The 25,116-nt window shown below is 48.3% G+C and overlaps 1 protein-coding gene and 1 non-coding gene across 4 annotated transcripts; one reads left to right on the top strand and one right to left on the bottom strand.

Moving 5' to 3' along the window:
- Positions 1 to 525: 525 nt before the first annotated feature.
- AVIL (advillin) lies at positions 526 to 24,640 on the bottom strand. Of its 3 annotated transcripts, none has more exons than XM_066365834.1 (20): positions 24,495 to 24,640; positions 20,757 to 20,964; positions 19,258 to 19,332; positions 18,338 to 18,597; positions 15,642 to 15,750; positions 15,446 to 15,556; positions 14,939 to 15,141; positions 14,397 to 14,475; positions 14,195 to 14,293; positions 13,143 to 13,296; positions 12,945 to 13,045; positions 12,425 to 12,562; positions 12,164 to 12,322; positions 11,238 to 11,417; positions 8,853 to 8,998; positions 8,602 to 8,746; positions 5,381 to 5,569; positions 4,699 to 4,767; positions 2,559 to 2,675; positions 526 to 1,141 (listed from the first exon to the last, which is right to left on the bottom strand). In XM_066365834.1, the coding sequence occupies exons 2-20, from the start codon at positions 20,934 to 20,936 to the stop codon at positions 1,028 to 1,030; spliced, it is 2,628 nt and encodes an 875-aa protein (XP_066221931.1). In that variant the 5' UTR covers positions 20,937 to 20,964; positions 24,495 to 24,640; the 3' UTR covers positions 526 to 1,027. The 3 variants fall into 3 exon arrangements, with proteins under 3 accessions (XP_066221931.1, XP_066221933.1, XP_066221934.1); XM_066365836.1 differs by having other exon boundaries at positions 18,338 to 18,534; XM_066365837.1 differs by having other exon boundaries at positions 20,757 to 20,835.
- Positions 4,278 to 4,476, top strand: LOC136396304 (U2 spliceosomal RNA). The gene has a single exon (XR_010749654.1). It is a non-coding gene; the product is annotated as a U2 spliceosomal RNA (small nuclear RNA).
- Positions 24,641 to 25,116: the final 476 nt, after the last annotated feature.

The raw sequence follows: 25,116 nt of genomic DNA, 5'->3' as shown, positions 1-25,116 counted from the left end.
TCCCTTCAACATAGATTTATTATGGTGTCCCTAAAACTTCTGACTTACTCTGTCTTACTTCTGTGACGTAGAACACTCTTGTGATGTTTTGGACTATGCTTCTGTGCTGGAACTTCCCAGTTACATTATTCCTGCCACATGGATTCTTTTGGAATTGTTGACTCAAACTTACAGTTGTTTGGAAAATGTGGTTCATTTGTTGATGTCTGTTGTGTGCTTCGAAGGCTCTCTGTGGTGGTATACACACTTTCTCTGGCCTCATCACTGAAATGAATAACACATTTCTCTTTTGGATAATGGGGTGTGAGTAGGTGGGGACTAAGGTTTCCTGGACAGCTGCAAGGCAGATTTTGGCATTCTTGTGCTAGAACAGGAATTGCAGTGGTCCAGTGAACCAGAGAGCTTACTCAGAGTGCCTCTCTACTTCCTGGTACTGAGACATTTCTCCCAACAATACAGTCAATAATTGCTATAGTAGGCCAATCCATAATACTGAAAAGAATTTCCATTTGCTCTTAAAGATATCTTTATTTGAAAAGTTAAAAAGCTCTGGCACATACAGATCTGGGCATCTGGATTTTGGCTTTGGGGTGTACATGTGATTAACTTCAGTGACTTTTGGGTTAAATAGGTTTTGGAAATACTGATCTTAAAATTGAAAACTTAGATTTCTGCCTTAATAGTAAACACTTGAAACTTGGGTTTGTTTTGTTTTGATTTTTGTTTTTTGTTCTTTTACTTTGACTTCTCCATATTCATGTAGTTTTAGTGCTTTCTGCTGAGGCTTTATTTAGCCAGAAAGCCAGAAAAATCAAAACGGATAGTTACCATTTTAGGTATATAACAATAAATAAGGAATACAAGGATGAGAAAAATGGAGAACATGCTGTTATTTGCAGGCCCTGTTTTATCTCAATTAAGTAGCTGAATGTTAGGCAACAGTTGGTAGATAAAGTCTTTCCTGATCCGGGTACTAGCGCTATCTGCTGTCTTCTGTGGTCGTGCAGTAGGCGTGTACTTTCTTGCCTTAGAAAAGCCCCTTTTCTTTCTTCATCTGCAGCTGTTTCCAGCCAGGCAGAGCAGCAAATTGCCCTCTTGTGATTCCAAACACAGAAACAAAGTCCTGTTCAGAGAGGTAATTCTAAGGGAGAAAACAGTTTCCAGTTAGAAGGAAGACATGGCACCGATCAGTGCCCACAGAGTTTGGGAGAGGGGGGCTAAAAGAGTAGGTCCCTGACTGGGGAAGCAGAATGAATTTTCAGAAAGTCAGTAATAGATTTAAACTATTCATTGGAGAGTTTTTCAGGTTATAGAGTCCCATCTTGGTCTGTGGAAGAACTGACTCGATTCACTGTTCCAGGGTTTCACTTGGCACCAGTTTCTTTTGTATGAACTCTAGACATTAGGTTTTGGCTAATTGAGTGAGGGTTTTCTTTGCTTTATGTCCTTATCTGCCATTTTTATCCAGACATTTTCAAATATAAGATCAGGGGGATCTTGCTGAGGGCATAAAATTTCCTAACGTTTATTTATTGATGTTTAATTGATATTTTCTATCCAAGTAAAATTAATTAAGATATGACATCTGTGGGGTTTTTGTATGTGTGTGTGACAGAGATAGAGAGACAGAGAGAGGGATAAATAGGGACAGACAGACAGGAAGGGAGAGAGATAAGAAGCTTCAATTCTTCGTTGTGGCACTTAGTTCATTGATTGCTTTCTCATGTGCCTTGACGGGGGGGGGGGGGGGGGGGGGAGGCGGCTACAGCAGAGCTAGTGACCCCTTGCTCAAGACGGCAACCTTGGGCTTCAAGCCAGCGATCATGGGGTGCTCAAGCCAGATGAGCCCTCACTCAAGCTGGCGATGTTGGGGTTTCGAACCTGGGTCCTCCACTTCCCAGGCCAACGCCCTATCTACTGTGCTACCATCTGGTCAGTCAGGGAAGGCCTTCCTGGGGAGGTGACATTGGAGCTGAGACCTGAATAATGAGAAGAAGCTGGCTGTTAAGTTTTTTCTAGGCAGAAGCAATATCAAGTGCAAAGGCTCACAGGCTGGAATGAGCACGTTAGAGAAAAAGTAGCCACTGGCTAAAGGGGCTAAGTGAAGAGGACACTGTGTGTGAGATGAAATCAGAGAGGGCAGTGTTTAGATTGGGTAGGGCCTTGGAGGCCATGCAAAGGAATTTGGATTCTTCTCTAAGTGTAGTGGGAAGCCATTCATGGTGTTTTAAATAGAACAGTGTTAATCTGTTTTAAATCCCATTTGTTGTTTTGTGGGCAATAGAATGTAGGGATGGTGTGGAAACTATGATGGCTGGACCAGACTGGCTACAGAGAGATGAAGAGGAGTGGACAGAGGCTAGCTGATGGATTGATATGGGAAGTGAGAAGAAAGTATCAAGAAGGAGCCCTGGCTTTTTGGCTTGAGCTACTGTATAGCCCAAACATCTGTTGAGTGCATACAATGTTCTGGAACTGTCCTAGGCAATATATTGAGACAGGTGCTTTATTCTTGGAAAGCTCCACTTACATCAGTCATAGTTCCTTCAGCTACTCACTTCCTTTTTGGCAGGGTCCACATCCTCAGGCAACTCTTGATTCTGATTTTTCGATAGAACTTCTATAGGATAATATTTTGTCTCAGAATTCAGGCAGAAGGTTGTATTCTTCATGTCCTAGGTAAGATACGATAAAAACACAAACATAGGATAAAAAACTGTTTAAGTCTGTGCTATTGAAGTTCTGTCTGTATAATATTAAAATTTTGGTTTATATCACTTAACCCTTTGTAATTATCATTTTCTTTTTTTTCTTTTTTTTGACAGAGACAGAGAGAATTCTTTTTTTTTTTTTTTTTTTTCCCTGAAGTTGGAAACAGGGAGGCAGTCAGACAAACTCCCGCATGCGCCTGACCAGGATCCACCCGGCACGCACTCCAGGGGGTGATGCTCTGCCCATCTAGGGCGTCGCTCTGTTGCAACCAGAGCCATTCTAGCGCCTGGGCCAACTTTGCTCCAATGGAGCCTTGGTTACAGGAGGGGAAGAGAGAGACAGAGAGGAAGGAGAGGGAGAGGGGTGGAGAAGCAGATGGGCGCTTCTCCTGTGTGCCCTGTCCGGGAATCGAACCTGGGACTCCTGCACGCCAGGCCCACGCTTTACCGCTGAGCCCACCGGCCAGGGCCCAGAGAGAATTCTTCATTGTAGCATCTTAGTTGTTCATTGATTGCTTTCTCATATGTGCCTTGACCAGGGGGCTACAGCAGACTGAGTGGCCCCTTGCTTAAGCCAGTGACCTTGGGCTCACGCCAGCAACCTTGGGCTTCAAGCCAGCAACCTTTAGGCTCAAGCCAGCAACCATGGGATTTTGTCTATGATCCCACGCTCAAGCCAGCAACCTTGTGCTCAAGCTGGTGAGCTTGTGCTCAAGTGGATGAGCCCGCACTTAAGCCAGCGACCTTGGGGTTTCGAACCTGGCTCTCCTGCTTCCCAGTACTATGCTCTATCTGCTGCGCCACTCTTGGTCAGGGTGTGATTATATTTTAGAACAATTGCCCCCAAACCTGGTTGCATGTCAGAATCATCTGGAGCCTGACCAGGCGGTGGCGCAGTGGATGGAGCTTTGGACTGGGACACAGAGGACCCAGGTTTGAAACCCCGAGGTCGCCAGCTTGAGCGCGGGCTTATTTGGTTTGAGCAAGACTCACCAGCTTGAGCCCAAGGTTGCTGGCTTGAGCAAGGGGTCACTTGCTCTGCTGTAGCCCCTCGGCCAAGGCACATATGAGAAAGCAATCACTGAGAAACTAAGGTGCCGCAATGAAGAATTGATGCTTATCTCCCTCCCTTTTGGTCTGTCTGTCCCTATCTGTCCCTCTCTCTGTCTCTGTCACAAAAAAAAATCATCTGGAAATCTAAAATACTCAGATTTTTAAGGTTCTTGGGAAAGCTGACTGAATAAGTTTGAGGTAAATCTATATAGCCAGTTTGGCATAAATGCTATGCTTAAATCTCATTAAATATTGTGATCACACCCCTTCTCTTGGCACTTCAGTTCTACATTTCTAGCCTTGAAATGACTTCAAATTGAAGTCATACTTTTCTTAAATATATTTTAAAGATTTTATATCACTGTTAGCTTTGGAATCTTGAGTTTGTAAAGCACGCAAGACAAAACTGCCTGTATGTGGACAGCTGGGTGCCCTGCTTTCATCCTGATGTTCATTGCAGTTGAATTCCTGGCCAGAACTTCCACTCCTGTTAGTCATTAAAATAGGGGTAAAACCACTTCTCAGCCTTTGGGCCAAGATGAAGCATAGTACTTGTTCTTATCAGTTTAAAATAGGGGTAATGACCTGAATTTCTGTGAACTCCACTGTCAGAAACTGATAAACATACTTTTGGGATTAGAAACATATTACTTCTGAAAAATGCTGCCAATAAATTTAATCTGTCTTGAATGACAGAACTGAATAATAAAATTGGACTTTTTTTTAACAGCAAGTCTATTCTAAATTCTGGAAGGCAGTAAAATAAGAAACTTGGCTCTGAGACCTGCTTTTCTACTGATTGAAACAGTCTTCATATCAGAATAGAGCACCAGAGCGGAGCGATGCGAGGAGGGCACGGTAGGGTTTCACCGCTACAGGCATTGACTCTCTCTCGCTCTGGTCGTCTGTGTGACTTGCTCTTCCAGACACTCACAGCAGTGATTCTGGTGATAGCAGCAGCGTCTCCGAGCTCGTCTTTTAACTGTTCGTATGATTTCCCCGCCTGAAAAGAAGAGATGGAAAACAGGATGAGGTGCTGCATGTCAGAAGGGCCAGCTCAGGCCAACTCTGCACCCTTGAGAAAAGCAAAAATGCCAGGGGATTGGAAGGCGTTTCAGGGGTGAGCAAAAGTGAAGCGCCCCTTCTCGGCCCATGCAGGATTGGAAGGTGTGTAAACATACTCTGCACTCTTTGCTGGTGGTCCTTAAATCCCCCATACAAGACTTAGGACAGGGCAGTTGACTACAAGTCAGAAAACCTGGTTAATTGTGACTTTAGACAAATAACTTCTTTCAGCTTCCACATCTGTAACATGGGAGACAATGTTCACCCTAGCTGTCAGGATGGTTGTAAAGCTAAAAAAGATGTGGATATACTTTCTAAACATTGTTACTTCTACATACTACGTATTCCTGAAACAAGCTGGGAATTCTCTAACTGGACTTAGTGCTGTGGAGGGTGGGGAAGAAAAGAAAAGTGAAAAGCAGGGAGTGGACAGGGAGAAGGCAGATGTGGACTTGGATTTACTCAGCCCTTGATATCCCACCTTCCCACTGAGCTAGTAATGTTGAGCTCCATGACAATAAGAATGTCTTCCCCATTCTCTCTGTTCTTACACTCCAAATGTGAGAGTCCCAGGCCAAGAACCAGCCTGTGAAGATGGGGGGCTCAAACCCCTGTTTAATGATCAGGATCGGTGTGTCAGTGTCTCGGCCACTCGGGTGAGTGTGCAGGTACTCTTGGGCTGTAACAAGAGCGTTCTCCTTCTCTGTGGCATTGGCCTTCGCCCCAATCCACAGGAACACCTGGTGAGATAGAGTGAATGTTGGTTAATGCACTCATAGCAAGGACTCTGTTCCAGATCATAAACACTGTCCTCTCTTTCTGCCTCTGCAACTCAGCCTCAGCAGAGAAAGCTTTTCTTGGAATCATCTTGATTTGTGATTTTAATTGCCATGTGTATGTCCCATACCTACATCTCCAGTCCTGAATTCTGTCTCTCAACTTCAACTTCCTGAATCCAACTTGTAAAACACCTCGTCTTGGCTGTCTTGATGCACTTCAAATATAACACCCCCAAAATGTAGCTCTTCTTTTCTAAAGTGTGTCTGGGTCTCTATTCTTGGTGAATGGTGCCTACCCAAGTCATTTCTAAGACAGTAACCTGGGAGTCATTAGAGATGCCCCCTATCCAGTGAGTTACCAGGGCTGGGCAGTTTATGTTCTATGCATTTGTCCAATCTGTCATCCCCCTGCCCCTCCCCCACTGCTCATTGCAGGCCCGCAGCAGCTCTTACTGGACTTGTTACAGCAGTATAGTGACTGGCCTCTCAGCATCATCTTCTGTTGTTCTCACCCCCATCCCTTTTTTAAAAATAATTAACTCATTTTTATAAATTGAATTTATTGTGGTGACTGATTAATAAAATTACATAGGTTTCAGGTGCACCATTCCATAACATGTCATCCGTACACTGCACCATGTGCTCACCACCCCACGCCAGGTCTCCCTCCATCACCATCTATCCCCCTTTATCCTCTTCTACTTCCCCCACTTCCTTTTCCCTCCTGTAAGCACCACACTGTTGTCTGTTCCTATGAGTTTTCTTCTTTCTTAATCCCTTCACCTTTTTTACCCAACCCCCAAACCCCCCTCCCCTCTGACTGCTGCCAGTCTATTCTCTGTATCTATGAGTCTGTTTCTATTTTGTTTGTTGGTTTATTTTGTTCGTTAGATTCCACACATAAATGAAGTCATATGGTACTTATCTTTTTCTGACTGGTATATTTCATTTAACATAATAATCTCGAGGTTCATCCATGCCATCACAAAGGGTAACAGTTTTTCCCTTTTTATGGCTGTGTAGTATTCCAGTGTGTAAATGTACCACAGATTTTTTTTACCCATTCATCTATTGGTGGGTTACTTGGGCTGCTTCCATATCTTGGCTATTGTAAATAACACTTGGAATGCTCTATGTAAAGCGCAATCTCACCTTGCCATTCACCTGCTTAAATTTCAGTAGCTTCCCAGGATACATCTAAAACTTCTTCACATGGTAGTTATAAACAGCACCAGCCCTAATGTGCTCTCATATATTTAAGACTTTATTCATTTTAGAGAGGAGAGAGAGAGAAGTGGGGAAGAGCAGGAAGCATCAACTCCCATATGTGCCTTGACCAGGCAAGCCCAGGGTTTCAAACTGGCAACCTCAGCGTTTCAGGTTGATGCTTTATCCATTGCGCCACCACAGGTCAGGCCCCAATGTGCTCTTTTTTTTTTTTGTATTTTTTTTTGTATTTTTTTCTGAAGCTGGAAACGGGGAGAGACAGTCAGACAGACTCCCGCATGCGCCCGACCGGGATCCACCCGGAACGCCCACCAGGGGCGACGCTCTGCCCACCAGGGGGCAATGCTCTGCCCCACCGGGGCGTCGCTCTGCCGCGACCAGAGCCACTCTAGCGCCTGGGGCAGAGGCCAAGGAGCCATCCCCAGTGCCCAGGCCATCTTTGCTCCAATGGAGCCTTGGCTGTGGGAGGGGGAGAGAGAGACAGAGAGGAAGGGGGGGGGGTGGAGAAGCAAATGGGCGCTTCTCCTATGTGCCCTGGCCGGGAATCGAACCTGAGTCCCCCGCACGCCAGGCCGATGCTCTACCGCTGAGCCAACCGGCCAGGGTTTTTTTTGTTTTGTTTTGTTTTTGTTTTTGTTTTTTAATTTTTTTTTAAAATTTATTCATTTTAGAGAGGAGAGAGAGAGAGAGACGGGGGGGGGGGGGGGGAGGAGCTGGAAGCATCAACTCCCATATGTGCCTTGACCAGGCAAGCCCAGGGTTTCGAACCGGCGACTTCAGCATTTCCAGGTCGACACTTTATCCACTGCGCCACCACAGGTCAGGCCAATGTGCTCTTTTTAACTCTTATGTTCTGATAATATTACTTGTAGTTCCCTATATACTAGACTATTTTGTGCCTTGCTTTTACTTGTATTATTTTATTTGCCCAGAATGCCCTCTTTGACCTGGTTGATTAATGCCTACTTGTCCTTTGAGATAAGGGAGCCCTTTCCTCCAGGAAGTCATCTGGGAGCCGCTAAACTGTGAGTGCCCCTAATTTGAAGCACTTTGTGTGTATCTCCATTATAGTAAAATCCTTCTTTGTTCCCCCTATTCCCATCCACTTGTAAAGTCCCTCAGGGCGGGATGGCACTCTTCATCTTGGTGACATTACACCTAGCACAGTGACTAGAACACAGATAGTGCTGAGCCAAATTGAGGAAAATGGGATGTCAGGAGGGGTTGCCTTGAAGATATCCTCTTTTCACGCCTTTGTTCCTAAAAGGCCTGTGTCTTTTGGTGTGGATCCTGCTATTGATCCTGAGAGAAAGAAGTGCCTCATGATAGGATAGCCTGATTTCCCCAGAGCAAGGTGGGAAATTTCTGGGGTGGTGAATTGTTTGTATTTTAAGTGAGAGGACGGGACATAGAGGCAGACTCCCACGTGCACCCGATAGCTCCCTCAGCCATGCTTGAACCAGCTGAGCCACTGGCTGCAGGAGAGGCTGAGGGAGAGAAGGGAGGAAGGGTAGGGGAGAAGAAAATGGATGCTTCTGTGGGCCCTGATCAGGGCCCAGGATGGTGAGTTTTAAACAACATTCTGTTCTTTCCAACCCTGCCAAAAAGCAGACTCTTTCATTGATCACCTCTAACAATTGTTTGATTGACTTGGGGACGGTCCAGGGTTACCTTGAGTTTATCTTGGCAGGGTAGTTACAACATAAAAGTAGCCAAAACTGTAAGGATCTTTGTCATTTGTTCCAAGCACTCTGGCTGTGTCTTACCTGATCCCAGGTATCCAGGAGCATCACATCACCTGGGTTCAAGTCATCCTGGGTGAAGTCTGTGATCTCAGTGACAATGAACTGGCCAGTCTTGTTGGAACATTCAAAGAGACGGGACTGGACATTAAGGATTTCTTGCTGTAGTCTGCAATACAGTCCGTTAAGGAAACTGAGCTGCTTACAAATCATGTGCAGTTCACAAGCCTGGGAGGCAGGGGGAGCCCGGAGGAGGGGATTTTGTGGTCCCATACCTTTTGCTACTGGCATAGGGAGTTTTCCCTCCCAGCAGGTCCCAGAACTCCTGGGGCTCCTGGCCCTCGGCCACAACATCCTCAGTGCTGTTACAGAGAAGACTGGCCAGCTCCTTAGCCATTGCCCGCTCGTCCCCACTAGACCCCTGAGTAGTGTGAGAGAAAACACAGATGTTAGTCACAATTGAGCACTTTGATATGGAACAAAAGCTTATTACTAATAGCTTTGTGTTGCCAGGCTCTGCTACTGACCCACAGTACTTGGGGATGGGGAAACAGGTGTGTTCCAGTGCTGGGAGGGCGGATGGGTGAGGGGAGGAAAATGCAGTGTGGTAGCAAAGAACAGAACTAAACTCTGAAACCCACAATGGGTGTTATAGGAGTCACCTTTGTTTTGGTTTCAGTTAGAATTTTAGCCCCTAATTTTGACTTTTTTTAAGAGAAAAATTTAAATTTACTTTAGAAGTTATATACAAGAAAATTCACTCTTGGCATACAGCTCTGTGAGTCTTGACAAATACATAGAATCATGTTACCATCACAACAAAGAATCAGATCAGTTGCCTCGCCCCTGCAAAAAATTTGCCCAGGCTACCCCTTTCTTGTCAAACCCTTCTGAATTCTTAACCTCTGGCAACCACTACTCTATTCTTCATCACAATTGTTTTGCCTTTTCCAGAAGGTCATTATTAGAATCATATACTCTGTAGCCTTTGAGTCTGGCTTCTTTGACTTAGCATCACCTGTAGCCTTGTTTTCAGTGTTGCTGAGTAGTTTTCTACTGTATAGATGAAACACTTTATTTACCCATTCTCTAGTTGCTTCCAGTTTTGGGTGATTGCAGATAAAGGTGCTATGTGCCATAAACATCTATGTATGGGTTTTTCTGTGAAGACAGTTTTTTATTTCACATGGGTAAATGCCCAGGAGTGGGATTGTTAGATCAGATGGTAAGTGTATCTTTTTTTTTTTAATTTAATTTTTTAAAATTTGTTCATTTTAGAGAGGGGAGGGGGCACAGGAAGCATCAACTCCAATATGTGCCTTGACTAGGCAAGCCCAGGGTTTTGAACCAGCGACTTCAGCGTTCCAGGTTGATGCTTTATCCACTGCGCCGCCACAGGTCAGGCCTAAGTGTTAAGTGTATGTTTTATAAGAAACTGTAGCCTGACCAGGTGGTGGTGCAGTGGATAGAGCTTCGACCTGGGACACTGAGGAACCCTGGTTCAAAACCCCGAGGTTGCCGGCTTAAGAGTGGGCTCACCAGCTTGAGCATAAGGTTGCCAGTTGCCAATGGGATCATAGACATGACACCATGGTCGCTGGCTTGAACCCAAGGTCTCTGGCTTGAGCAAGGGGTCACTGGCTGAGCTGGAGGCCCCTCCCCTCCACCAAGGCACATATGAGAACCAGTCAGTTAACAACTAAAGTGCCACAACCATGAGTTTATGCTTTTCATCTCCCTACCTATCTCTCTCTATTGCTAAAAAAGAAAAAAAACAAATTGTTTTTCAAAGGCTGGATTTGCATTCCACCAGCAATGTGGGAGAGTTTCTGTTGTTCTGCATCTTCACTTGATATTGTCAGTTTGTTTTTTAAGTGAGAGGAGGGGAGATAGACAGACTCCTGCATGTACCCAGCCCAGCAACCCCAGTCTTGGGCTGATGCTGTTTTTAGCTCCAGAGGCTGACATGCTGGGACCATATCCTCAGCAGCTTGGACCATATCCTTAGCACCTGGGCTGATGCTAAAACCAATGCAGGAGGGGAAGAGGGAGAGAAGCAGACGACAAACAGACGGTCACTTTACCTGTGTGCTCCAACCTGGGATTGAACCCAAGGCCTCCGTGCACTGGCACTGGGCCAATGCTCTACCCTTGAGCCAATCAGCCAGGGCCAATATTGTCAGTTTTTTTAGCCATTCTATTAAGTGTGTAGCAGATGTATCTCCTTGGGTTTTCACTTGCATTTCCCTAATGACTAATGTTATTGAGCATCTTTTCCTATAATTCTCTTTTGTAAAATAATTTGATGCTTTTTAATGCAGATGCAGTCTGAATTGACAAAATCACATTATTTAGTGTTTTTTCCCCTAGTAGTAATGCCTATCCTATTATAATCCACCAGATTGGTATAGGAAGATCAACTTATTCAGCCTCTGTCCATTTAGAAGTCTATTAGAGTGTCTCCTGGGTGTGAGCAGTGCTGTCACTGGCTTTCTAGCCGGAGGCCTAATTGTGGGGAATGTTGGCAGTCCTTTCAGAGACCCTGTAGGAAAAAGGCTTTGCTTTTTGTGTACTGTTCCAGCCTACTGTTGGGTTCCTTTGGCCTTGCTGACAGTAGGGTGGGCACAGGGCAGGTGTGACCCCTGGGCCAGCCATCCTACCTTGCCATACCACAGGTAGTGCTCGGCCTGGGTCCTCAGCAGGAAGACGTCGTTGGAGTTTAGGGAGGAGGCGAAGGCTGGAACCTCGACTGCTTTGGTGTTCGATTTGTCATTTCCTTGAATCTGAAAGAGCCTTACTGGAGGCTCGGGCTCGGCATTTCCCTTCCTGGAAGTCCCACCCTGGAGAGGAAGAGAAAAGCAGAGTCTGGATCTGAGGTACGCCATGTGAGCAGAGCACTGGGCTAGCGGTAGTGGAGAACACAGATGTATCTGACATTGTTTTTGCCCTTGAGAACTTCTAGGCTACCTGGAGAGGTGAAGGTGCTCTGGAGTCATGGTGCCAGTAATGTTAGCTTTCATTCTGAGATCTCTATTATATGCCAGGCTTTGTGGCTGGTACTTACCTACATCATTTCCTTGATCCTCCTGGTAACTGTGAAGGTATGATACCATAGTACAGACAAGGAAACTGAGGCAGGAAGAACCGGGCTAATAATGGCAAATACAGGACTTGACCACAAACTTGTATAGGTCAAGCATGTGATATTGTGCATTTTGGGTAGTGGTTCAGCCAAGGCTTCATGGGAGAAGTAGGACTTGAATCTGATTTGGTGGGGGAGGTAGACAGGGAATGATATGGCACTTGTGAGGTCTAATGAAGAGACCCATCTGACTGGAGTAGGTTAGGGAGCTGATGGTAATACACCTACACAGGTAATATGGGTCAGATTATGAAAGACTTTGAACATGAATTAGGCAGTGGTTTGGACTTGGAGTCCTAGGTAGTTGGGATTCACTTTAGTGTCTTAGAGAGATTAACCCCTTCTTGTCCACGTCTATCCCTCCTTCACTCCACTGTGGCCCCTGCTAGCATGTTAGTTCTGAGCATTCTGGCTCATGGTGTAACTTTATCCGAGGGTTCTCACCTCAAAGATAACCAGCTTTCCTTTGAAGATGGCCATGAAGTGGCGTGGCTCCTTCCCCATGGTGACCCGAACCTGCACAGGGGCCCCATTGAAATTTCTGTCCACCTCCACTGCCTGGTATGCGGAGGCTGCCAGCTCGTCCCGTGAGGCGTGGCGGCCCTGCAATGGTGATGGGAGGAATGGGTCACTGCTACCCCTGCCCCAGCTGTGTGGCCAGAGGAAACATCACCTCTGAAAGCCAAGAGCCTGCCCCAGGCCTACCTGCCAGATGTACAAGATGAAGCGTGGCTTTCCATAAACCTCATATGTGTAGAGAACCAGATAGCAGTCTCCCCCATAAAAGAAGCCATACCACTGATGCTCCACAGGGACCAGCTCCAGGTTTTCAATTCTCCAGACCTGGGCACAGAAGGAAATAAAATTCCCGGGAAGTGGGGGTCCTATTTGAAGAGATAGCTGCCTGGGAGGAACAGAGTCATGCTTAGCAGAGAAACCCAGGTGAGGCACTAAGTTCTGTCCTGTCCACTCACAGACCCCCTGCAGCCTCTGGTGCTGCTTTCCCAGTAGGTAGGGATTACCACACTTGCATGATCTGAATCTGGAGGAGACCTGCATTGTCCCTGGTTAGTCACCTCCTCATACCAGCTCAGAGTTGAGTTGAATAGATCTGCTGGGTGAGCTGTTGACAGGAGATGGAAAGGAAAGCAAAGCCTCCTCTCCAGCAGAACAGCCAGAGGGCCCGTGCTGCCGGCTGCCCTGAGATGTGAATCGTGAGGCTTACCTCTGCTTTCCCATTGCCATCATCGACCATTCTTTCCTGGGCAGCTACCTCTGGTTTGTTGTGCAGCAGAGTCACATCAAATTTATCCTGGACAATTTTAGCTGCGGAGAAGGGGTTGGGAGAAGCCAAGTGAGTGAAAGCACCCATGCCTGCCATTCTAGCATCCCAGCAGTGCGAAGACAACTGCGGCAGTCTTACCGATTTTACCAATACTGAATGTTTTCCCTGAGCCCATGGTCTGCTCCTTCACTGACCACTTCTGGAACAGCTGCTTGAACATGGCTGACTCTGCACCATCGTTGATCGTCTCCACATTGGTGCTGTTGGGGTAACCCTTCATCTTGATGAAGTTCTGTAAACAACCCCCCAGCCCCAGAAGGCAGGTAAGTCTGGGAATGCACTGACTTGAGTTCTTTGCTTGGCTAGTGATTCAGCCCTTTGAAGCCAGTTGTTAGGATTGCTCCCTTGCTCTCTTCTGGGAATCAGAGACAAATTCTAACTCATTTCTGTCTAGGGACAAACTTACCTGATTCAAAGAAAGGGCTGACAAGGCTCCATTGGAGCAAAGTTGGCCCAGGTGCTGAGGACAGCTCCATGGCCCCTGCCTCAGGCCGTAGAATGGCTCTGGTTGCAGTGGAGCATCACCCCCTGGTGGGCATGCCTGGTGGATCCTGGCTGGGCACATGAGGGAGTCTGTCTGCCTCTGCCCCCCCCCCCCCCCCCCCCGGCTTCTCACTTCAGAAAAATACCAAAAAAAAAAAAAGAAAGGGCTGAGGTGAGGAACACTGTGTCATCACTTTATTGTCCTGTTATGATTATTACTAATTTTTTTTTTTTTTTTTTGCAGAATCCTCTATATTCTGTTCTTTCAATACTCGATGTGCTCTACTGACTTTGTATTACATTCATATTCCCAGTTATTGCTTTGAAAGTACATCCTGCTTGGTTCTCTTGCATGGTTCTGCACAGTATTGTGAGCTCCATGAGGACAGGGCTGTTAGCCTTGACCAGCGATAGCTGTCCCCTTCAATAGTAATAGCACCTTCTATTGAGCCAGTGTGTGTGCCAGGCACAGTTCTGAACGGTTTACAAATGTTATGTTAACCCTCACAGCAACCCCAGGAGATGGTATTAAATCTGGATTTAAAGTCAGCTTGTCTGACTTCAAAGTCCATGTATATAACTGCAATGTTATACGAAGTGTTACTGATAGAATTTTTTGGACAATATTGCACATCTGTAGCTCCTACCAGGGCTTTAGACATCGCTGTCTGTTTCTCAGCCTTTATGGCTCCTCGTCCTTTCCACACATAGATCTTGGTTCCACCTTGGTCCAGGATGTAGCAGTCCTGAAGCAGCCAGGAGAAAAACGGTTACACTTTCCCTAGGGCCTGCCTCTGAAGCCAGGTGTTGTCACCCCACGCACGCCAAGCCCACCCAAGCTCTGCTTACGTCATGGTTCAGTAAGTCCTGGACCAGAGGTCTCGTTGCTACCTCTCTGACCTCCAGCTGCCCAGCTGAGTCTGAGACACTGGAGAAAGGGAGAGGTTAGCCTGTGCCTTCTCTTCTACAAAGCACCTTGTTGTCATTTGATGTTTTCCTGGCTTTGTTTTAGTTTGCAGTTTCTGGGTAGAGTTTGACTTCTTATGAAAGGTGTGGCTTGAATGCAGATGGGAATGTGAGTGACTCTGTGCTCTAGAGAAGATTTTTGTATATCTCTCTCCAAATATCCCATCTACATCCTTGGACACGGAGAGATCCGAGTAAAGGAAGTTTCCCTTGGAGACCAGGAAGAGTTGCTAACAGGAACAGTCTCAGCTGCTTCCTTGAGTCAGAACACTGAGCTCTTTCCAGAGGCTGCATTTGAAAGAAGACTAAAAGAAAGCCAGACTCCTGTACCCCAAAGTGAGGAGCCAAGCAGAAGTGCTTAGTCTTCTAGGGGACACCTTCCCCCTGCCCCAGCTTCCAACCAGCAGCCAGGTTTAGCTACTCACTGATATAGTATGATAGTTGATTTCTTCTGCTGATCCGTGATCTCCTCTGGGACTGCAGGTTTGATCACTGAGCGTCGGCCGAGGGTGTCTTGAAGTACCTTCATCAGCTCTGGGCTTGCTGCCTCCTTGTCTCCCTCGATCACTCCTATTTCTGCACGGCCCCCTCGCTCCCTGTCCCGAATATCGTTTGCCAGAAGCATGGCCTGTCAAAGAAATGCATGGAAGCACTGGGCTCCCTCCCCCTGCTCCGCTCCTGCCTGATGGCTTTGGGAGGAGCAGCCTGGACCCCAGACAGCAGTCACTGTGATGCTGAGGAGCCCAGGGCTGAGTCAGAGACCCATGTACTTGGCCTCTTTCTAAAATAGATTCTACTCCAAGGCAGGGCTCTGGCTTGAATATCAGGGAAGAGCCAGTGAGGAGGGAGGGAGGAAAACGCATCTGAGAGAGCCAAGCCCTATGGCCAGGCCTGAGGAGAGGAGAGAGCGGGAAGACCAGGAAGAGCCGTACCTTCAGGCGCTCCCTACTGTTGCTCTCTGGACCATTCCATTGGATGATGACCTTCCCAAGGTCCAGTAAGAAGACATCACCTCGGTTAAAACTGTCCCAGGTCATCTCCACCTGAAAGTAGACATTATTCTGGAGGAATTCTTAGGAACCAGGTAGAGAGGCCCTGGGCCCAGAACAGAGAGTGGGCAGCACTTACCTCTGTGGCCCTTATGTTTCTCTGCCCCTTCACGTGTAAAAGTCGCTTCACGTCATAGGTGTTGGTATCCACATGCTTCATCCCCGAGGCCACACCCCCCTTCTTGTAGCTGAGGAAATAGTCATTCAGTTATTTCTTGAGCACCTGCTATGTGCTAGGTATAGGGGAGACAGTGGTGAATCACACAGGTGCGGCCTCTGCCCATGTGGGTGACATTAAATAAGCAGGGCAAACCTAGGTGGCAGTAATTGCCACCACAGAAGTAGACACAGTGAAGGATTTTTTTTTTCACAGAGACAGAGAGTCAGAGAGAGGGATAGACAGAGACAGACAGACAGGAACGGAGAGAGATGAGAAGCGTCAATCATTAGTTTTTCGTTGTGACACCTTAGTTGTTCATTGATTGCGTTCTCATATGTGCCTTGACTGCGAGCCTTCAGCAGACCGAGTAACCTCTTGCTCAAGCCAGCGACCTTGGGTCCAAGCTGGTGAGCTTTGCTCAAACCAGATGAGCCCACGCTCAAGCTGGCAACCTTGGGGTCTGGAACCTGGGTCCTCTGCATCCCAGTCCGACGCTCTATCCACTGCACCACTGCCTGGTCAGGCAGCGAAGGACTTTTTGACAGAGTGGTAATGGCAGACTTCTCAGAAGGAGTAACATTCCAGCTGAGATATGAGGCATAGGAACCAACAATAAGGAACTAGTGCTCCAGACAGGGGTCCTCAGTGATAAAGACCCCACAGCATGAAAGAGCTTGTTCTGTTCTGGGAACTGTGTGATTATTGGAGTGATGGGGAGAGGGACACAAGGCAGGCAGCAGCGGAAGCATTCAAGACACCATGGCCTTAAGACCAGCCCATTGCTGGGATCAGTTCCCCTGCCCCTGGCGCTCACCCCCGCCCGGCCTCCATCAGGTGTCTCGCAGGTGAAGGGCGTGCACAGAACCACCCTGGAGCAGAGGGTGGGCATATCTTTGGGTTTGCTGGTGACTTGGTGTGATGCCCTCTGCCCCGTATGTCCTCAGTCAGTCGGAACTGCTGATCTGCAAGAAGCTGGCCTTGAACCAGCCTCAGCATTCTTCAGGTCATTGGAATTTCTCATTTTGTTTTCCATGTTGAGTGCAAAGTTTTGAGTTAATCAAACTCATCAGTTCATGAAACAGTATCATAATTGGCCTTTACCAGACTCCTCTCTTGTTTTAAGTATTTATGTATTCTCTTTTATCTGCATATCCTACTCTCAGTCCTCATTCCACCATAGGCAGCAATTCTAATAGTTTAACATCTGTTTGTTTTCATTCTGGTAAAATGTAGCCTGCTGTTTTGTATTCATGTATTTACTTATTTATTTTTGTATTCATGTGTGTGTGTGTTTGTGTGTGTTTTTGTATTTTTCTGAAGCTGGCAATGGGGAGAGACAGTCAGACAGACTCCCGCATGCGCCCGACCGGGATCCACCCGGCACGCCCACCAGGGGGCGACGCTCTGCCCACCAGGGGGTGATGCTCTGCTGCGACCAGAGCCACTCTAGCGCCTGGGGCAGAGGGCAAGGAGCCATCCCCAGCGCCTGGGCCATCTTTGCTCCAATGGAGCCTCACTGCGGGAGGGGAAGAGAGAGACAGAGAGGAAGGAGAGGGGGAGGGGTGGAGAAGCAGATGGGCGCTTCTCCTGTGTGCCCTGGCCAGGAATCGAACCCAGGACTTCTGCACGCCAGGCCGACGTGCTACCACTGAGCCAATCGGCCAGGGCTGTGTTTTTTAAAACAGAAATTGATGCCTGACCAGGTGGTGGTGCAGTGGATAGAGCGTTGGCCTGGGAGGCTAAGGACCCAAGTTTGAAGCCCCGAGGTTGCCGGCTTGAGCACAGGCTCACCAACTTGAGCATAGGATCATTGACATGACCCCATGGTTGCTGGCTTGAACCCAAGGTCACTGGCTTGAGCAAGGGGTCACTAGCTCAGCTGGAGCCCCCGAGTCAAGGCACATATGAGAAAGCAATCAATGAACAACTAAGGTGCCACAATGAAGAATTGATGCTTCTCCTCTCTCTCCCTTCCTGTTGTCTGTCTGTCTCTGTCTGTCCCCACCTCTTTTCTCTCTCTCTCTCTTTTTCTCTCTCTCCTCTCGCCCCTCACTCTTGTTTAAAAAAAAACACAGAAATTAGCATTCTGTTAAATATCTTCAAGGCTGTTTCTTACTGTGTTCACCAAACACCATGATTGTAATCTCTGTCCACATATTAGGTACATATCTAGTCCATTTCTTCTAGTTCCTGCATAGTACTCCTTAATGTCATGGAGTATTATCCTGTCTGGTCTTCCAGAGATGGGCTTCTACATTGCCTGCAGCTTCTACCATCACTAATGATTCTGCTGTGAAGGTTCTGGTTCATGTGCCCTTATGGAGCTGGGTACCTGAGAATTCCTTTGAGTGGGACTTGCCTTGGGCAGATCACTGTGTAATGCAGTGCCAGTCCTCCCTCATGCCAGCAAGGCACGAGGGCTCCTATTTCCCTACAGCCTCGCCAGTGCTTGGCACCACCCAGCTCTCAAGTTTGTGCTACTTCAGTAGGTGGAAATGATAGCTTTGTTTTGATTTACATTTCTCTGATTACTTTTATCATGTACTTGTGGCCCTTTGGGTTTCCTTCTTTGGTAAACTGCCACTTTTGTCCTTGCTCTGTACATAACTACTCACATGATGCCCTGCTTAAAGTAGCCACGGAAGGTGTCGGACTCATGGTACTGGACCTCTCGGTGGTGCACCGGGCTGCCCCCCAGGTAGTCGTCCAGCTGCATGGTGTAGATGGCTGCACAGCTCTGCTCGTCCTGGGAGGAGTCCTTCCCGATCCAGAAGTGGATGTCCTGGGAGAGGAGACTGCCCACTCTCCGCGTCTGGGATGTAGCCAGAGAGATCAGGTCAGGGACCAGCTCGCCTTCCCTTTGCTGCTGGCCCCTCTGGCATGGGAAGAATGCAGCATACAGCGACTCATGTCCCGTCTTTGGCAGGCTTCTACCTCCCTCCCTGCAGTGGTCCCTGCGCAGACCTGCTGTGTGGCTCAAGCTCTGGCAGTCCTGATTGCTCCCCACATCTGGGAAAAGTTGACATCTTATTCTCAAAATCAATGGAGAGCAGTGGGGCCTTTTTTCAACTTGTCCTGAAACTTCCCTCGCCACGCTCTGCTCTCCTGCTCTTACACCGCTGGTCCACTGATGGGGTGGACCTTCCATCTCATGGCTGTCAGCGCTGTTCATGGGGGATGTTGTTTCTTCAACTGGAACGAGCATTTTGAGGCCAGAGATGGCCTATACTTATCTGGCCTTCATCCACACTGCTTTAATCTGGGGTCTGCCCCCCACCCCAGGGAGATGTGCTGTTCATGAGCTACTTAGCCAGGTTCAGACAGACTGAGGGCCCCATCCCCACCCTGTCATGGAAAATGTAAACTCCCTGGCCTATGAATGGTCTTTAGTGGTCAAAATGGAGGTCTGGCCTGTATAACACTAAGGAAGAATCAAGATGGATACCAGGGGCCTGATGAGATTTATTGGCAGATCTCTCAGAGGAGCCTGGCTCTCAGGGGAGAAGCTTGTGGGAATGGGGGGAAGGGAGCTCACCGAGAGGATGACGTAGCAGTCCCCCTCATAGAAGTTGCCATGGGCACTCAGGGGCACCAGCGCCAGCTCCATTTTCTGGAAGGACAAGGCATGTGCATTGGCTGCATCCCTTCCACCTCCCCCCAGGCTCCCTTTCCTCTCCATCACTTGGCACAGGCAGCAGGGCAGAGGTAAGGGAGGTGTCCCCACTGATCTTACAGGGTGTGGCAGTGAGCTACAAGATTAGTGTGATCGCCTTCTAGCTTCTGCACTTGGCCTGGATGGCCCCGGTCTGAATGTGGATCCCTGTCCTCATCTGATCCTCCTCCCTGCTCCCTGTCTTGTCTGTTTTGTCTTGCTGCACTGTAAGAAGCCTTGTGAGCCACCTCCAGCCCGTTGCAAGGAAGAGTTGGATATATGTTAGCTATCAAGTAAAACACGCCTCTGAGCAGCTGTACCATGGCTGCCAACATGTCCTCCAGCTCTGACCAGCAATACTGGCCAAGGTGTGAAAGAACAAAACCCTGAGATTCTGTGGAGCTTTGCGGGTGGTGGTGGTGAATGCTAGCAGTGTGCAGGGCTCCAGGCCCAGGATCCCATATTGAGTCTGGGTTGGGGCCCTGACTTGTCACCGGCATGTCTTGCTCCAGGAGGACTGTTCTCATGGCTTCAGATACAGATTTTCACCCCTGCCTCCAAGTAAAGTAAAGTAAACATGCAGTCATACTTGTGTGTATTCTATGCAAAATGTGTGTTAAATGTAAAAATGTTAACTATTCCATAATTTTTGTACTTTCTTAGTACAAAAGTTGTTTTTTAAAAACAGTGGAAGTATCCTGGGCTTCTCACAAACTCTTGACTTGTTTGCTAGAGGCTGTGACTCCCTCTTCCAAATGGAGGATAGTGGAGTGAGGCCTCCCTGAATTTTATGCAGCAGCCACTCACTGGGCTCTGAGCAGGGAGGTGGTAGTGTGGGGTCTCACATCTGGCAGGTGGCTCTGCCCAGGCCAGGACGGTTGCCAGTTATAAACTGTTGGAGCTTACGGTCAGCCACAGGGGCTCAAGTCAGGTGGGAGAAAGGATGTGTCGTGCCCCCATCCACACAGTGCTCCCCTACTACTGCAGGAGCCAGAACACTGAGGAAGACAGGTTCCCTTTTTCTGACAGAAGCAGCCAGGAGTATCAGTCTCCTGGGTGGGCCCTGGCCTCACCCATCTCTCCAGAGCATTTACTGGAAGTGCAGACTAGCTGAGCAGATGTCTGAATAAAGGGCAAGCTTATTTTTGCTCAGAGCCCTCCTCTCCAACACTAAGAACATTTCCTCTACCTGCCTCCCACCTGCTTTCAATGCTTAGGAAGGGTCAAGGGTAGGAAAATGTGTACTTTGATGCTGCCTCTCACTGTTCCTGAACCACAGGCCAGGGACAAAGGAGTGCTGGAGGGTTGTCCTGTAGCTGATCTGGCTGGGTTGAGTCTGCCCCCACTGCAGGATGAGCAGGTGTGCCTCCAGCCCAGCTCACCTCTATTCTCCAGGTGATAATCCCAGGGTTGTTGCCCACAGTCCTGAAGGCGCTGCTCAGAGACATGGCTCTTGTCTTCCTGGGATTTGAAACATCATAGAGCAAGCGGGGAGATGAGGCCTCTCCCAGCAGGCATTCATCCAGCTTTCTTCCTAAGTCCTTCTGGATCTCATCAGCCATCCTCCCATGTCTGTGGTGTATCCCTGTGCTATTTCACAGATAGGGGCAATGACTTGTCCAAGGTCACACTGTAAGTCTGGCCCTGGGATCCCCACCTGGAAGTTCTGCATCCCACTTGCCATGTCCCTTGTTAAGAGCTCTGGTAACAGGCACAATTATTTACTGAAGGGGTGATAAGTATGTTAAGCTCTGTTGATTCACTTTATGTTATTTCATTTAATTCTCATAAGCCAAGTATATTTTATCTTTCTTTCTTTCTTTTTTTTTTTTTTTCTCATTTTTCCAAAGCTGGAAACGGGGAGGCAGTCAAGACTCCCGCATGCGCCCAACCGGGATCCACCTGGCATGCCCACCAGGGGGCGATGTTCTGCCCCTCTGGGGCGTAGCTCTGTTGCATCCAGAGCCATTCTAGCGCCTGAGGCAGAGGCCACAGAGCCATCCCCAGCATGCCCGGGCCATCTTTGCTCCAATGGAGCCTCGCTGCAGGAGGGGAAGAGAGAGACAGAGAGGAAGGAGAGGGGGAGGGGTAAAGAAGCAGATGGGCGCTTCTCCTGTGTGCCCTGGCCAGGAATCGAACCCGGGACTCCTGCACACCAGGCCGATGCTCTACCGCTGAGCCAACCGGCCAGGGCCTATTTTATCTTTCATTGTAGGAAAACAGGTTCAGAGAGTTTAAAGAATTTTCCCAGGATCATATGCTAGGATATCCATATCTGATCCTAAAACCTGTGCTTTTAGTCATTTTGATGTACTAAAGCCATTCCTAAACTTACCCAAATTCAGTGGTACACAGGGAAGAAAAGCTGATGTCAGAATAAGTATTTCTAAATTGGGTTGTTTTCTCATTCTCCTCTCATTTCCCAGCTCCTCTCCACAGTCAACTCCTTGACCTTCTCTTTGGGCTTCTAGTTTCCAGACTCTTGAGTAAACTATCCTAAAATTCAGACAACCCATCCTGCTTTTGTCACATGACTAATATATTCCCTGTACTTCCCAGAAGAAAAGGGAAAATAAAATGGCAGGGCTGGGCCTGGGACAGTGCAGGTGCCGCAGGGGAAGGTAGGTGTGGCCTGTTCTGCCAGTGAGCTGATGCCCTCTCCCCTCCCCAGAGACCCTGAGGAGCCCGTGCTGCTGTGTGTGACCTTAGCTGGAGGGAGGGAATAACTGGAAAAGAAAAGTCTGTGTGGATCATGCACCATCTCTATTCAAGGAGCATCCGGGATTATCAAGCCCCTACTCACATCCATGGTCACATAGGAGATTTATATAATTACAGTGCATGCCTGATCCTTACTCTCAAGGAGCTTACAATCTGATATGTCATCACCAATGACGAATGCTCCCAAGAGGCAAAGGACCAGGACAGGCCTGATGGATCTACTCAAGACAAAAACCCGTCCAGAGGCCCTGGCCGGTTGGCTCAGCGGTAGAGCGTCGGCCTGGCATGCGGGGGACCCGGGTTCGATTCCCGGCCAGGGCACATGGGAGAAGCGCCCATTTGCTTCTCCACCACGCCCCCTCCTTCCTCTCTGTCTCTCTCTTCCCCTCTCGCAGTCGAGGCTCCATTGGAGCAAAGATGGCCCGGGCGCTGGGGATGGCTCCTTGGCCTCTGCCCCAGGCGCTAGAGTGGCTCTGGTGGTGGCAGAGCGACGCCCTGGAGGGGCAGAGCATCGCCCTCTGGTGGGCAGAGCGTAGCCTCTGGTGGGCGTGCTGGGTGGATCCTGGTCGGGCGCATGTGGGAGTCTGTCTGACTGTCTCTCCCCGTTTCCAGCTTCAGAAAAAAAAAAAAAAAAAACCCGTCCAGAAAGGTCTGTGTGGACCTTTGCTATCTGCAGGCACATTGTGCTTATTAAGAGGTGCATGTCTGGCCATTCTGTTTTTGAGTTGTGGTGGATGACGCCAGGTTCAGGGAATATGTGCCATTATTTAGTATGGACTTTGGCAAAAACAAAAGCAAACTCCCTTTGTCTACTGCGATGGCAGAACTAAAGCGGGGCGGTGACGCGGAGCAGCTGTTTGAGGATTTAATTGGCTAAGTTTAGCTGCCCCACTCTGTGCTGCTCAGAACTGCCAGGAAATACTTGTTCAGGTTTTCTTCAGATCCTAGACTTCAGTCATTAAAAGCAAATGCTGTTACCCAAATAGGCGAAGGGGACAGAGGCCCATGAATTCATTCCTTGAAGATAAAGGAGTGTCAACCTGGTAAAAGCCAAACCATCTGGCATTAATTGGGGCTGTGAGCCTTAGAGGCCAACAGCAGTCCCATTTGCCAGCAGGGACTTAGCAATTGGGAGGGACCTTATTGGCCCTGGGTCTCCCAAATGCAGGAGGGGACACCCTCAAAGGGACTTTTTTTTTTTTTTTGTATTTTTCTGAAGTTGGAAACGGGAAGGCAGGCAGACAGACTCCTGCATGCACCCGACCGGGATCCACCCGGCATGCCCACCAGGGGGCGATGCTCTGTTGCAACCAGAGCCATTCTAGCGCCTGAGGCAGAGGCCGTAGAGCCATCCCCAGCGCCCGGGCCAACTTTGCTCCAATGGAGCATTGGCTGCAAGAGGGGAAGAGAGAGACAGAGAGGAAGGAGAGGGGGAGGGGTGGAGAAGCAGATGGGCGCTTCTCCTGTGAGCCCTGGCCAGGAATCGAACCAGGACTCCTGCACGCCAGGCTGATGCTCTACCACTGAGTCAACCAGCCAGGGCCTCAAAGGGACTTCTTGCCACACTGGAACACCCAGAAAATGTGACTCCATCTGTGACATCAAATTTCCCCCAAACATGGTCACCCCCCCCCCCCAAGTCCTTATTAGTTCAGCACTCTAAGATCACTGCAGAAACCCCTGGAGTGGGGTGCAGTGATCTTCAGTTAACCTGAAATCCCAGGTTAAAAGCCAATGGCCCTGCCTGACTAGGCGGTGGCAGTGGATAGAGCATCGGACTAGGACACGGAGGACTCAGGTTTGAAACCCTGAGGTCGCCAGCTTGAGCGCGGGCTCATCTGGTTTGAGCAAGGCTCACAGCTTGAGCCCAAGGTTGCTGGCTTGAGCAAGGGGTCACTAGGTCTGCTGTAGCCCCCCGGTCATGGCACATGAGAAAGCAATCAATGAACAACTAAGGTGCCGCAACTAAGAATTGATGCTTCTCATCTCTCTCCGTTCCTGCCTGTCTGTCCCTATCTATCCCTTTCTCTGTCTCTGTCAAATAAATAAACTTAAAAAAAAAAAGCTGATGGCCCTTAATTCTTAGATATATCAGTATGAATGGATCCCACACAGAGGAAGCTGGTTTTAAGTTCTGCCTTCCCCCATCTTATCCTTCTGAGGGTTGTTTTTCATCCCCACCTTTTAAAAACATGCCCTGTTGGTTCAGTGGTCTCTAGAAAGGGCCTTGGCTTCTCAACAGGAAGTTTGGAAAACTGGTCATAGTTCCTGGTTCAACCCTGTAAAAGCCTCATCCAAGAAGACAAGCCAGGTAAATCCCTATCTCCTCTTCCTTACGTTCCTTCCTTGTTCAGTAGGATAGCTCTACTCACATGCACCATAAACCAAACAGATCTTACCTTGCCTTCTCTCCCACCGGCTTCCCAGTTTGCTGGCAAGCAAGCAGCAGCGGTACTGAAGAACCACCCCAGAGCAGAGGCTCCAGGTCTGCTGCCTAATCTTAATAATGGCTGCATAGACACAGGGTTCTATTTGCTTGGGTTTGCATCTTAACCACAGTTTCCTGGTCCTGGCCACTCGCGGCCAGCCTGGGCTTGACTTATTCAAACCGGAGGGAAAGCTTTCTGTTCCTATTCAAAACAGCAAAAACAAGAGCAGACTTTTAAAGGCTTTTTGTTTTTTTAACTCCAGCTCCACATCCTGATCTAATTGATTTTTAAAAAGTACATAGCCCATCAATAATGCAGGAAAGAGTGGGAGGATATGAAATTTGCTATATTGTAGATACGGGTGCATTATGCTGAGGGCCTGGATGTCCAGGCTGGCAAGCGCCTAAGAAGCTTCCGGGCATTTCTCAGAGGGAGGGGGAAGTTTAGAAGTGGGGCCAGGAGTGTGTTATTACCTCATTCTGTTTGCTCTTTAGGGTCATACACCAATCCAGTATTTGAATGCCTAGTATGTGCCAGGGACCATCCTAGGCTCTCAATTGAAGGGATCCTGGTTTGGGAACATCTGTAAGGG

Source organism: Saccopteryx leptura, chromosome 2 (assembly GCF_036850995.1).
Source record: "Saccopteryx leptura isolate mSacLep1 chromosome 2, mSacLep1_pri_phased_curated, whole genome shotgun sequence".
NCBI classification, from domain to species: Eukaryota; Metazoa; Chordata; class Mammalia; order Chiroptera; family Emballonuridae; genus Saccopteryx; species Saccopteryx leptura.
This window is presented reverse-complemented; position numbering and strand designations above follow the sequence as displayed.

Coding starts and splice junctions, on each gene's coding strand:
- AVIL (XM_066365834.1), bottom strand. CDS start 20,936: ATGGCTGATGAGATCCAGAAGGACTTAGGAAGAAAGCTGGATGAATGC. Junction 13,297..14,194: donor CAGCGATGTCTAAAGCCCTG/GTAGGAGCTACA, acceptor GGTTGTTTACAG/AACTTCATCAAGATGAAGGG. Junction 13,046..13,142: donor ATTCAGTATTGGTAAAATCG/GTAAGACTGCCG, acceptor CCTTCTCCGCAG/CTAAAATTGTCCAGGATAAA.